Source organism: Carassius gibelio, chromosome A7, assembly GCF_023724105.1.
Source record: "Carassius gibelio isolate Cgi1373 ecotype wild population from Czech Republic chromosome A7, carGib1.2-hapl.c, whole genome shotgun sequence".
Taxonomy (NCBI): Eukaryota; Metazoa; Chordata; class Actinopteri; order Cypriniformes; family Cyprinidae; genus Carassius; species Carassius gibelio.
The window spans coordinates 5,906,463-5,919,270 of NC_068377.1; the positions used below are offsets into that span (position 1 = coordinate 5,906,463).

At 35.3% G+C, this 12,808-nt stretch overlaps 1 protein-coding gene across 4 annotated transcripts in view; it reads right to left on the minus strand.

Moving 5' to 3' along the window:
* The window catches only part of LOC128016500 (myotubularin-related protein 13), a 131,186-nt gene that overhangs the window by 33,422 nt on the left and 84,956 nt on the right, over positions 1–12,808 (minus strand). For all 4 annotated transcript variants that reach the window (XM_052601033.1, XM_052601035.1, XM_052601034.1 and 1 more), the window contains exon 17: positions 7,454–7,522. In XM_052601033.1, coding sequence (XP_052456993.1) covers positions 7,454–7,522 — 69 coding nt within the window. The remainder of the gene's footprint in view (positions 1–7,453; positions 7,523–12,808) is intronic.

Consider the following 12,808-nt stretch of genomic DNA (forward strand, 5'->3'; position numbering starts at 1 on the left):
AAAAGTAAATGTGTCAGAAAAAAAAATATCTCATTGTGATCTCTGAACAGCACTGGGTAATGATTTACCAACATTATGGAACAAATCCCTGCTTACTTAATTCTAAGAGACATTCCATTTGCAGAGCCAGGAAGAAATCAAAACAGCACGGTTTAAATGCATTATGTCGTAAATGACATAAAATATTCATGTCTATGTGACCTAAAAGACATTTAGGATTAAACAGCACATTTATAATTATGATTTATGTCAAACAAGAAAAGCAACAAAGAACATCAGGGCCAAATGTTGAATGTTTGGACAAACAAAGCCGTCTGGTCCATCGGTATGCAGGACATGCTGTAATGCAAAGTAAACATTGGAAGGGTCAAGCTATGGTCAGTGAGAACCATAGAGGGGTTATGCTAGCTCGTGGATTGACAAGAAGTTAATGTAACGCCTCGAGAACAACAAACAGCCCAAAATCCATTTCTGCTGAACAGTGGCTGAAACACTTGCCTGCAGTAGATAGTGCCAGAGACATTAATGGAGGTTTCAAATCACAATTGTATGCCCAAATGACCGTTATTTATAATTTCAAGCAGGTACCTGATACTTTACATAACAAATACTGACAAACAATACGGAAAATCTCTCCCTTTCCCATTATACAGTCACGTGGATCTATGCAGTGTGTGATGCAGTCTACTGTGCAAGTGGTGCGATGGCCAAAACTGGATCACTTCTGTTGTCATATGGCATATATAGAGCTATATTTTAATGTATATTTTTTGGGATTTGGTAAGGTGAGGCACCACAGGCAAAAACACAGTTTTGTCAAACATCTTGCAAATTTGAGAATTTTTTCTTCAAGGTTTTTTTTTCAGACTAAATGAAAGCATCCAAAATACACAAAATACACAAGGCCTAATTGTTTCTTTTATAGAACTTTACATTGTCTGTCTGCTTTAAACTGTTGTAGTCCCCCCCCCAAAAAAAAAATGCAAAATGTTTTCTGTTTTATTTAATTGCAATTTAGTTTTTGTTTTTCTGAGCAAAAAATAAATATCATAGATTTTCCCTGATTTACAGAAGACACGCAGTAAAATGTCATTCAGTGTAACAATCTTGTCAGGCATATTTACAACAAAAATCTATTTATGACATATTAAAAGACTAATTACTTTCACCCCAAATACTAATGAGTTGTAATTTTAAATGTTTAACATTTGCCACTATCCTAGGTTTTGCCCATTTGTCAGTAAGAATTTTTTACTAATTTAAAACACAATAAAATGTAGTATGCGCCATTATTCTTTTAGATATTTTAATATTAAAATAAAATAAAATAAAATGCTCTACCACTTGAGCCACAGGAACACCATACATTAATACTACTACTAGTTTGAGAAGTACATTCTAGTGTGCAATAATACTATTATTTTTGTCACAAGATCATTTAATGCAAGTCAAACGAAACATTTATTTTGACAGGTGGTCGTAAAACCCTACTCTTAGGGTTTTTAAATGGTAAATGGCAAAAGTGATTATGTGATTCTCAGGGCAGCTCTGGAGATGAAGTTCATGTTTTCATGTCCTCATAAAGTGAGATGGCAGACGCTGAAAAAACAGCAAGGGTTAAGCTGCCTTTGCACGGTCTCTGACATTTGGATGCCATTGTTGCATTTCTCCCATTAGCGGCAGTTGCACAGAGCTTTCACATTGGTCATGAAGCAACTGTTACCCTCGGCTTATTCACCATGGTAAAATGAATGACTTTAATGACTATAATGAATGTATGAATATATCCACACAAAACAAATGACCCCACAAATAAAAACATAGTAGTAGGTTGTATGATTTCCGGTCTATTGCTTGTCATTTGACGCAGATGGTGGAAAGGCGGTTTCACATTTTTTTGAGTATTTGTTTAGAAGACAAAACGGTGCAACTCATTCACGCTTCATTCTTCAAAAACAGATTTCTGCTTGATCTTTAAAGGTGCTGTATGCAGGATTGACACAGAGTGGTTGAACTAGGTATTGCAGTCCATATTTAAAATATCGGAGAGGGTTTTTTTCACCCCTTTCCACCTAAGACTTGACACACACACAGGTTGCCAGATTGATGATACCAACAGGAAAGAACACACTTGACGATAAATTAAATTAAATATGCTGTGTTTTCGGCAAATTGGCAACTCAGGGTTCTGAAATACATTTACATTTCTTCATTTAGTTGATGCTTTTATCCAAACCAACTTAAAATTGCTATATGTCGGAGGTCACACGCCTCTTGAGCAAGTAGGGGTTAAGTGTCTTGCTCAGGGACATATTGGTGTCTCACATTGGATTCGAACCCGGGTCTCTCACGCCAAAGGCATGTGTCTTATCCACTGCGCCACTGTAGCATTAACTTGGCATGTTTCTTAAAAATTTGGAAACATATTATGGTATTTTTATGCTTTAGTAGAGTCAAAAACGTAGTTACAGAACCTTTAATATTCACAGACCACATCACGATTCGATTAAGTGTACAGCCCCACTTTTGATTTATTCATCCAAAATTTGCTGAATTCTGAGACATTATACTGTAAATTCTAGTTTTATTACTGTGCACAAGTGCATCAGTGACAACTGACGAGCAACAGGATGTTTTGACAGCTGTATGAACAAAATTACGATGGTATTTTGCAGGGTAGCCAAACCCACTTTTAAATCTCACTGACCTAAAATCCTGCTCCAAACTGATTATGAAACATAAAATGTGCTTTGAATGGATGTGATTGTGACTCGTCACAAAGAAATAATTTGATGCTCGAAACCGGTTTATACAAAGAGAAATTACCCAAATTCAATAAATAACGAAAGCCAGACTCTGACCTAATTTTGTCCATATTGAACATCCCCTACCAAAACACATGTAAACTGTCTTTACATTTCATCTTTAACTCTTCCGTGAGCAGGGAGGCTCTATTTGAGTGATGATCTGTGAATGACTGCCCAGCATGTCAATGACCTTGCTTATGAAAGATCAATTAACTGCCTGGAGGCTCAGCACTTCCCAGAAGAAAGAGAATTAATCAGCACTCAAAGGCTAAATGAGATGCATGCGATCACCTGCTACGGCAAAACTGACCGTGTGTGAGTGCGCGTGATTTCTCACAAGTAACGTAATAACATATCAGGTGTCACCAGATGGCATAATTAGTTTTTTTTTTGTCCTACAAAATCTCATTTTGAGGTGACTTAGAGGTATCCATGGAATAACAACATTCTCAAGCAGAGGAACAATGAGCTAAGAGTTATTCGGGTTATGTAAAAGTCCTCATTTGCAATGCTGAAAAGGGTTTAGGTTATAAATCAAGGCAAAGAGGTAGTTGTAAATGGAGCGGATCTTTGTGGGAATTGTATTGTTGACTCTGTGGTCGAGTCTTGGCCCAGAGGTAAAAAAAAAAAAAGAGGTGTTTGCTAAAACAAGTATCACAGTTACTCAGGATTAGGGATTGAAACAAATCCTTATCCCAGATGCATAACTTATTGATCATTCATATTCAGCCATTTGCACTATGAATGTTACCTTGAATCATGCAGCTTGTAGAGAAGAGTTGTGCTATTTTTAAGAGATCACACTTGCTCTTCAAGTATGCAAAGGCTACACTGAGCTCTAGTGTGCGTGCGGTAATGTCCATACTTCAGTTGGGTCATCCTTAAGTAGAGTAGCGGGAAGCCTTTATCTCCTGCCAAGCCTGCACTGAGAACCTCAATAACACGACATGTAGTGTGGTTTAGTACAAGGCTACTGGGAGCGAAGAGGAGGGCATGGGGATCACAGTCTCATGGAAGAATGCATGAGGGTTTAAATGTGGTGCTACACAGGGATCATCTAAGGATAGCCCTGAATGCAGATTAAAGCAACTCCACAGCATCTTGCTGGTGTTAAAACTGATTTCAGGTGATACGTGGAATATAGGAGTTCAGTTGACCTAAAATAATGTAGCCTTTGCTTTGCGTGAAATCAATGACATTCCTTCTGGAGTGCTGCAAAACAAACAAGGTTTCACTTATCTCTCTTGTTGAATGTGCTGTTTATCGCAAGATTGAGGGCTACACAAATCTGACTGTCAGCTAATTTTAGTGTAATGCTTTAATCAGGATTGGCTCTTACATAAACATGGCAAATGTGAAACAGAAAAACTGAAAAAGGTTTGAAGAAATTGCTTTCAGATGACTTAATGAAAGACTTGAACTGTTTGCCTCAATGCACAGAATTTTCAGCTCTCCAAAACGGTTTGTGGAAGTTTGTGCATCTCACCAATTCAAATGAAGAATGCCTGCGGAAACATTTCTGATCACTTATCTCTACAAACTAATTAGTGGTGCTCAGTTACTACTAACACTGAGTATTAAACTTAACCAGTGACTATTCAGCACAGTTTGTGTTACACAACATGCAGCTTATGATTCATTGTTCAAAGTAAAAGAGCATCTGAGGTCATTTGGACTACCACCTCAGGTGTGCATCATTTTTCAATAATTTAGGATCCCGTCTTCAATTATTCCTTACATACAGTATGAACTGGGTGTTGAAGAGAGAAGCACAACATTTTGTTCTTTTACATGCGTGCAGCTCATGATGCTAAATGCTGCTCCACATGAATGATTTATACATGGGCTGCAGGTTTTGGTCATAATGTGAATTTGGGACGATTCTAATATGCATTAGAAAATATGCCAAAAAATTCCCCAAACCTTTAATGAGAAGTGCTTAGAAAACCAAAAGAGGAGCTTTAAAAGGCACTCTTGGGTTTCTGCCAAAATTAAGAGCTAGGTAGTTTGACATAATGAAAAATAGAATGAATGAATGAATGAATGTATGATAGATATATAGATGGATAGATGGATAGGTTGATAGGTTGACAGATAGATAGATAGATAGATAGACAGACAGACAGATACAGTAGGTACAATAAAAAGTGAGACAAATATACAAATTATACATTTTGTTGTTGCAGTAGGTTTTAACAAGAAAATACTACTTCAGTTTTTTTTTTACTTAAAAATTTCATGTTACCTGCTGCTTCTTTGCAATTATATGTGAAGTTTGCAAACAATTTCTGAAAGAAAATAGTTTCAAGTAAATAATATATATTTTTATTGAATTTTATCTTACAGTAAAAAAAAAAAAAAAAAAAAACATAATTTTTCCTAAATACACATTTTTTTCTACAGTGAAATTTTACAATAGTTACAATTCAGTTTAATATTTAATAGTAACAACAACAACAATAAATAAATAAATAATAATTATTATTTTTATTATAGTCATATTGATATTGCAAATAAGCACAGCAAACCTGGAACTTTAAAAAAAACAAACGCTTTTTTTTCTGATAAAAATGCGATAGCAATTATATTTTTTACCCAAATCGTGCAGCCCTATCCAGTATGCAATAGTATGAAATATATAAAATTATTTCCAGTATGCAGTTCAAGTTCTTTTCAAGTGCTGTCTTTCTGACAGTACTTTCTTATAAACTGCAAACCGTTATTTTTAGAGTGACAGTTTCCTGCAGGTCATTCCAATCCCAAAGGAATTTAAACCCATTCCTGGGTAGGAGAAACAGTCTTATCTATAAGAGTTTGGGTTACGTTGACCATGCAAATGTACAATGTATAGTGTTACAGTTAGGTGTGCAAGGCTTAGACAAGTGCTATTATCCCAGAAACAAACATTAGGGTCACCAATGTGATATCTGATTACATCACATGTCTTCTGTGCACACTGTGAGTCACTGCAGACAAATCGCAGAGCAGTCCACCATTAAAAAGCAACACAGTCAGTTGTGTCTGTCTCTATGACAACAATAATGTGGGCATGTGATGGATCAGTGTTGAAAGCCAGACACTCTCCAAATCCCTGCAGCCCTTACCCCCCCATTCCCCCTGCACCACAGTGAAACTGAACTGGGTTCGAGTTACTGTCACGCTTCATAGTGGTTTCCTTCAGCGATGGCCTCAATGGAATGGATCACAAAGCCTAAATATACCCACAGTGAAATTATGTTAGAGTTTCTGCTAGTGAGCATCTTGATGCTGCAATTTCGAAGGGAAAATGATTTCAAAGTCAATCCTACCAAATATTTTTCATTGTATAAGTACTGTATTTTTACAGACGTGTTCTGAAAATAAATGCATTTTAATTATTTTTCCTAAAAAATAAAATTCTACAGTGAAATATTACAATATTTAAAAAAAAGATTATATTTCATTTAACATTAAAAGTCATTATTGTTAGTAGTCCTATTATTATAGCAAAATGTACTTACATTTTGGACAAATTGTGTAGCCTTAAATCAAGCAAAATGCCAAGCCTCTAAGAGTGTTGTTTATGTGAATATGGTGTTGTCAAAAGACCCGGTACTTCGGTACCAAGTCAGTACTAAAATTTTTTAAATGTGACGGTACCTTTAAGGTTTCTTTAAGTACCGGTAGTACCGAGGTCCCGTTCAAACCCGGTGAAGAAGAAGCGAAGCAGAAAACGAGGACGGAATCTCAAAATCCAGTCATGAAAATTAAACTTACATTTTAATATGGACAGTCATTGAATTTGTCAAAGTCAGCATAAATTAAGCAAATCAAATCTCCATATGGACCAGTATCTGTAAATGTTAAACCGCAAAAGTTGTTTGAAATATGAATCTGTGTTCTGCGCGTCTCTGTGTGAATTAATGAATGGCAGAGAAGTGCGGGTTTGTTTACTACATAGACTGAATCGCATTTCATTTTCATTATTTTTGTGTTTTGCTTTGGTACCAAAATTGGTACCGAGAACCGTGGATTTTCCCTGGTATCGGTACCGAATACTGAAATTTTGGTACCGTGACAACACTATATGAATATATAAATATGTGCTATGAGTTTTCCTCTCAATATCAAAATAAACATATTAAAATGACTGCGGTGAGAAAGCAGCAGTTTAGAAAGCATCTGATCATAGCGATGTGGATATGGTTGAACCAGTTATGCAATTAAAACAAGTGGCTTTACAATATTTAACAGAAAACAATGTCAGTGTTGTTTTACCTGGAGTTAGATCCCTACTATAAAGCAGCTCTCCAGTGTGCTCTTGGTTTTACTTGGGGATGTCTAACCTCAACGGACTGAACAGAAGAGATTAACCAGAGAATATATTGCATAATAGCCATGGATCAATGAAAGTTAAAAAACTAAACTAAATTATAATGAACTCCAAACGAACTTCATTTTGGTCGGATTAAGCAGTTAGTTCGTCAACTTCACTTGAGTATATCATTGCCTTAGGAGTTAAACTGAGCAGATGGAGACAGGTGGAAATTGTTCCCTTCTTCCAGCTTTAATGAACGCTGGTGCCAATGTTGATGTGTTGTGATTAAGATCCAGTAACTAAAGCTGCCAGTATGCCTGCTGTCAGCCTGAGCTCAACTCTTACTTACCCGGTAGAAGACCGTTGTCAGGGGCAGTAAGGCGGCGGCTACAGTGTATTCCTCTGAGCTGGAGCAGTCCTGCGAGTAAACAGAGACAGGGAGATGTTAGATGATACCACTGAAGAATATAAACTGATGATAAAAAAAACTTTGGCCAATTGTGCAAAAAAAATGACATCACTTGCTATTTTCCTATGTTATATAAGTGTTATTACCAAAGCATGACAATATGTCATAGTATTGGTTGCATGTCCACGCATAACATTTTTGTCTTAATGAATATGGATAAAATTATTATATATGGAAAAACAAAGAAGTCATGCTTATTTTTGGCTTGGCATCCAAGGACTTTATTTTTGGGTTGGCTTCCATTCAGTTGGTTTCCAATGCTTTTGAGTCATTTTCATCCATATGCTTTTAATATGTTATATAATCATGTAAATTGGAAAAGCCAGTTTTCAGGCTGTTTCAATTATCGATCTAGAAGCAATTTCATATTGTAAATTCTTAACTGACATGGCACTGTCATATTATAACTGGACTAAGCTATTGAATCAAAATTGTTGCATAAAAAGATAAACTGGAATTGGATTGACATTATAGTTTATTAGGACCTTGGAAATAATAAAATCCAGATGACTCGGCTTTTAAAGAAAAAAAAAAAGATTGGTTTAATAGCTTCATGAAAAGTCCCAGATTCATGATTTGTTGTATATGATGTGGCACTTTGTTAAAACCTCTATCTACAATGAAGGCACATTTATTTATCAAAGATTCGTCACTTTTATGCATTCTATATTTTCAACACCAGGATTATATTTCTATACAAAACCCAGTTTCCATCTCTGTTCTCTATCCTGGCATAAACATCTGAATGTTAAGACAGCGGTAAATCTAAAACATCAGTTCCTGCATAGATCTTGCGTTCCTGACCCCCATGGATGGTGCAGCATGCAGAATTTCTCTTTCAGTTCTTTCACATGTTTAGAATGAATTGTGTCATTTGCCAGGGGTCTGGAACATTCCATCATTCTAAGCTTCTGTACACCATTAGATCACTGGAATGAACTTGGAGCAAAGTCTGTAATCCTTAACCATCAAATGATCCCAATTATTCTGTGGGGAGACCTTATCCTCCTCTACCGAAGAAAACATTTGTAGTGTTTGTCTGTGCAAAATTTATCATGAAGCTCAATTGTTGTTTACAGGTACAAGTCAGTAGAGCCCTATCAAAAGAGTCTCTATGATATTCTGGTCCCCAGATATGGCCTAAAGGATGTCTACCTTTAGTAAGAAATTCTCAAATTTGTTGACTAGAACATCACAAAAAAAAAAAAAAAAAAAAAAAATATATATATATATATATATATATAAAAATAATAATAATTCTGGAGACTCTTACTATGTATGTCAATGACCAATATGACAGATCCTCAAGTTATTACATATTCAGCACATTTAAATAATTTGTTTTTATAAAGAAACACTGTCCAGCAGCGACACCAGCAGGTAAACCAACAGAGGGTGTCCATGTCTCTCTCGCCTCCCCTGAGCCCATTGACTTTTAACAGACCCCCTAAAGCCTGCGGTGAGTTTGCTGGGGGGTAACTGACAATGAATGGGGGAAAGTCATGTGAGAGGAGGCAATGGCTCCATCGCGATATCATTGAATATGATTGGATATTACTGGCTGTGATTGGTTCATGTGATAGATCTTGTGTCTGTACACATTCACTAATCTGTCTGAATGAACAATATAACAGTGTTAATGGGAAAACTAATTTAAAAAAGTAAATAAACAAACAACAACTTTGTTACATTAAAATAAGATTTAAAATGGCATGAAAACAAACCTGATCTATGAGAGCTTTTAGTGAGTAATTAGCTTGGAGAAAATTCAAGTAAACCTCTGTGTCTGTGACCAATATATATCGAGCTTTGACGACTGATAATCAAAAATAAAAATAAAAAAGAGTCAAAAGTTAACTATTAAAAAGAATAGCTGAACATAAGTTCACAAAACAAAATATATTGTTTAAACTGTTACTGCCTTGAGTTATTCTCATTTCAGAACAACACTGAGACTGAGGATTCTTTGATGAATAAAAATGACAAGCATTTATTCAAAATATAAATCTTTTCTAATAATGTAAACCTATGTTATCACTTCTTATCGATTTAACACATCCTTGATCAAAAAAAGTTTTTATTTTTTATAAAAAATAAAATAAAAAATGTTTTAATTGTACTGACCCCAAACCTTTGAATGGTAGTGGTTAGTAAAGATTAATATTTTAAATAAACGCTCTTCTTTTTAACCTTTTATTCCTCAAAGAATCCTGTAAAAAAGTATCCCAGGTACCAAAAAAATATATAAAAAAAATTAATCAATATTAAGCAGCAGTGCTGATAATAAATCAGCATATTAGAATGTTTTCTGAAGGAACATGTGACACTGAAGACTGGAGTAATGATGCTGAAAATTCAGCGCTGCATCACAGGAATAAATTAGATATTTATTCATTTAAAATAAAAAATAAAAAAACATTATTTTACATCGTAATAATATTTCACAATATAAAACCTTTTCCTGGATTTTTAAATCAAATAAATGCAGCCTTGATGAGCATAAGAAACTCCTTTTAAAAAACATAATAAATAATGTATCCCAAAGTTTTAACAGTAGTATTATATTTGTATATATATATATATATATATATATATATATATATATATATATATATATATATATATATATATATATATATATATATAATAAAAACTATACTGAGGTTATGTATATACACACACACACATAAAACCTCAGTATTTAGCTTATAAACACATTTATTTAGTCTAAATAGAACATGTCATTTGGCCTATATTTCATCACTCCTTTAATTAATACATTTAATAGGCTGAGACTTTAAATTCATCCACAGGCTGTTTTTGGCCCACGAGCCGGACTCTGGACACCCTGATGTACAGAAATCACACATATACACTTACATGCCAGTAATGAGACTTGTCATTCACAGTGGGTAAATTATTACCAAGAGGTCAAGACTTCTGGTCAGTAGTGTGTTGTTTGTCTGCTGCAGGACAGCACGTATGTAACTCTTCACTCATCCTGGAATGCTGGAGGATGTTGAGTGACTGTGACTCATCACAAACTATACGTGCTGCTGCACTTGTGAGCAGTCTGAATGATGTCTATGGAAGTGCACACGGAATATGACACGTCTTTTCCTATAGTCCAGTCTGCTATGGGATCTGCAGTCATATGATGTGACTCAACTGCATCCTGTTTTACTCAAATTGTTGCTCTAGCACACTGTTTGCTGAGGCAGGAAGGGGAACGCATCAACTTCCTATAAAACAAAAGCTGTATTTTAACTGCTTTCTAGGAATGGTTTCCAAACAATATTGCTTTTCTCTAAAACAGAAGTTGTGATCAGCATAAATATAAAAAATGCACGGTATTACGACTCCTCATAATAAAGGTTAGGGAGAGGGAGAGAGAGAGAGAGAGAGAGAGAGAGAGAGAGAGAGAGAGAGAGAGAGAGAGAGAGAGAGAGAGAGAGACTTTTATTTAGCACCAACACACAAAATCCAGGATTCATCTAATTCTAAAAAAAAAAATAAAAAATAAAAAAAATTATATATATATATATATATATATATATATATATATATATATATATATATATATATATATATATATATATATATATATATATATATATATATATATCAGAACACCCAAACAACACCATAGCAAACACCCAGAACTCTTTATCAACCATACAGCAATCATCAAAAATACCCTAACTGTGTGATCACATTTATATGGACAAGCATTGCTCGAATTTTCTTTAGAAAATTACAAAATCCAGTTACTTTTACTACAGAAATGCACTGTATCTCAGCCACTTGTTCAGTCAGTAAATCTGAGTCAAACAGAAATCCTGTGACCTCCTCCTGTTTACCTGGCCTCGTGGGAAGGTATCCTGGGGAAGCTGCACTTGTTCAACATGGGAATGATGCACTTCACATCTTCCCAGAACATTTATTTCTGTAGCGTTCACAGAGCGTTGCGTAAGCTCATCTGACTGCAAAGTCAGATATCATCCATTGAATGCTCTTTTTACAAGAAAACCAATTGAGCACAATGGGTCTCCTGCTCTAGCAAAACAACTGCAGACAAATGAGGAAAAGAAATGAAATCAGCAGGTGGTTCACCTAGACCTAGACTTTAAAAAAATATGGTGTGAGACCCATAATTATCTGTCAGTCACAGAAAAGAATGTGCAGAAAACAAGCTTACTTTCAAGGGATGTTTCATCCAGAAATGAAAACGTTGTCATTGTGTATTCACCCTCATGTTATTTCACTTATAATTGCATTTTTTTTAAAGCGGATTAGTGCCATGCCATCAAACCTGTTGCAAAACATTTTGATGCACCAAGTATGAATATGCAAATGCACTAAGGCTGTCATGATTACAAATTTTGACTGACAATTCTTCAATTAGTGTTACATAGGTTAAGCCTTACACACATACACCTAATTTACACACATACACCTAGTTTATATTTAAGTTGGAGTCATATAGTAAAGAAAATAATTGCTTATTTAAGGACTTATTTAAAATAACTTAATTATTCCAATATTATTTCATTTTTAATTTTTTTATTAATTGGCAACAAGTCATTTGCATGTGAACATATAAACAAGTTCAATTCAGATGAAATCCTTTGCTAAAACTCACTTTTATGAGATAAAAAAAAGAAAGAAAATTGGCCAAAAATATCGGCATCATATATCGGCCATCGGCTGCCCTGATTTCTAAATATCGGCATCGGCCATTGAAAAACCCTTATCGGTCAACCTCTAGTAATGAGAAGAAAAAAAAAACACACCCGGTGCATCTGTGTTACTCAGACAATGAAAGAAATTCATGTATTTGAAATGACATTGGGTGGTTAAATGAAAAAGGACTTGAATTTTCAGGTGAACTATTCATTTAAATGGATGATTACAGAGCTCAGCAAACGGCTGCTGCACTGTATTGCTCCCACTGCCTGTAGCATGGATGTGCAAAGCTCTGATCAGCTTCCCTTTACCCTCAGGACAGCATAAAACAAATGTGTGACTGACAGGCTGAGTAAGTGTTTGCAAGGGACCCCTGCCGATAAAGTAGCCAGAGCTGGCCTGTAACCCTACGGCACAGGAAATGACTGGGATGCCATAGTGCATCTCCACTTCATCGCATTCCAGACCACTGCTGGGCTTGCACAACTTTCAGCTCCAGAACCCGCCGCAGCTGGACGAAACACACAGCAGAAGAAAACAAGACTTTGT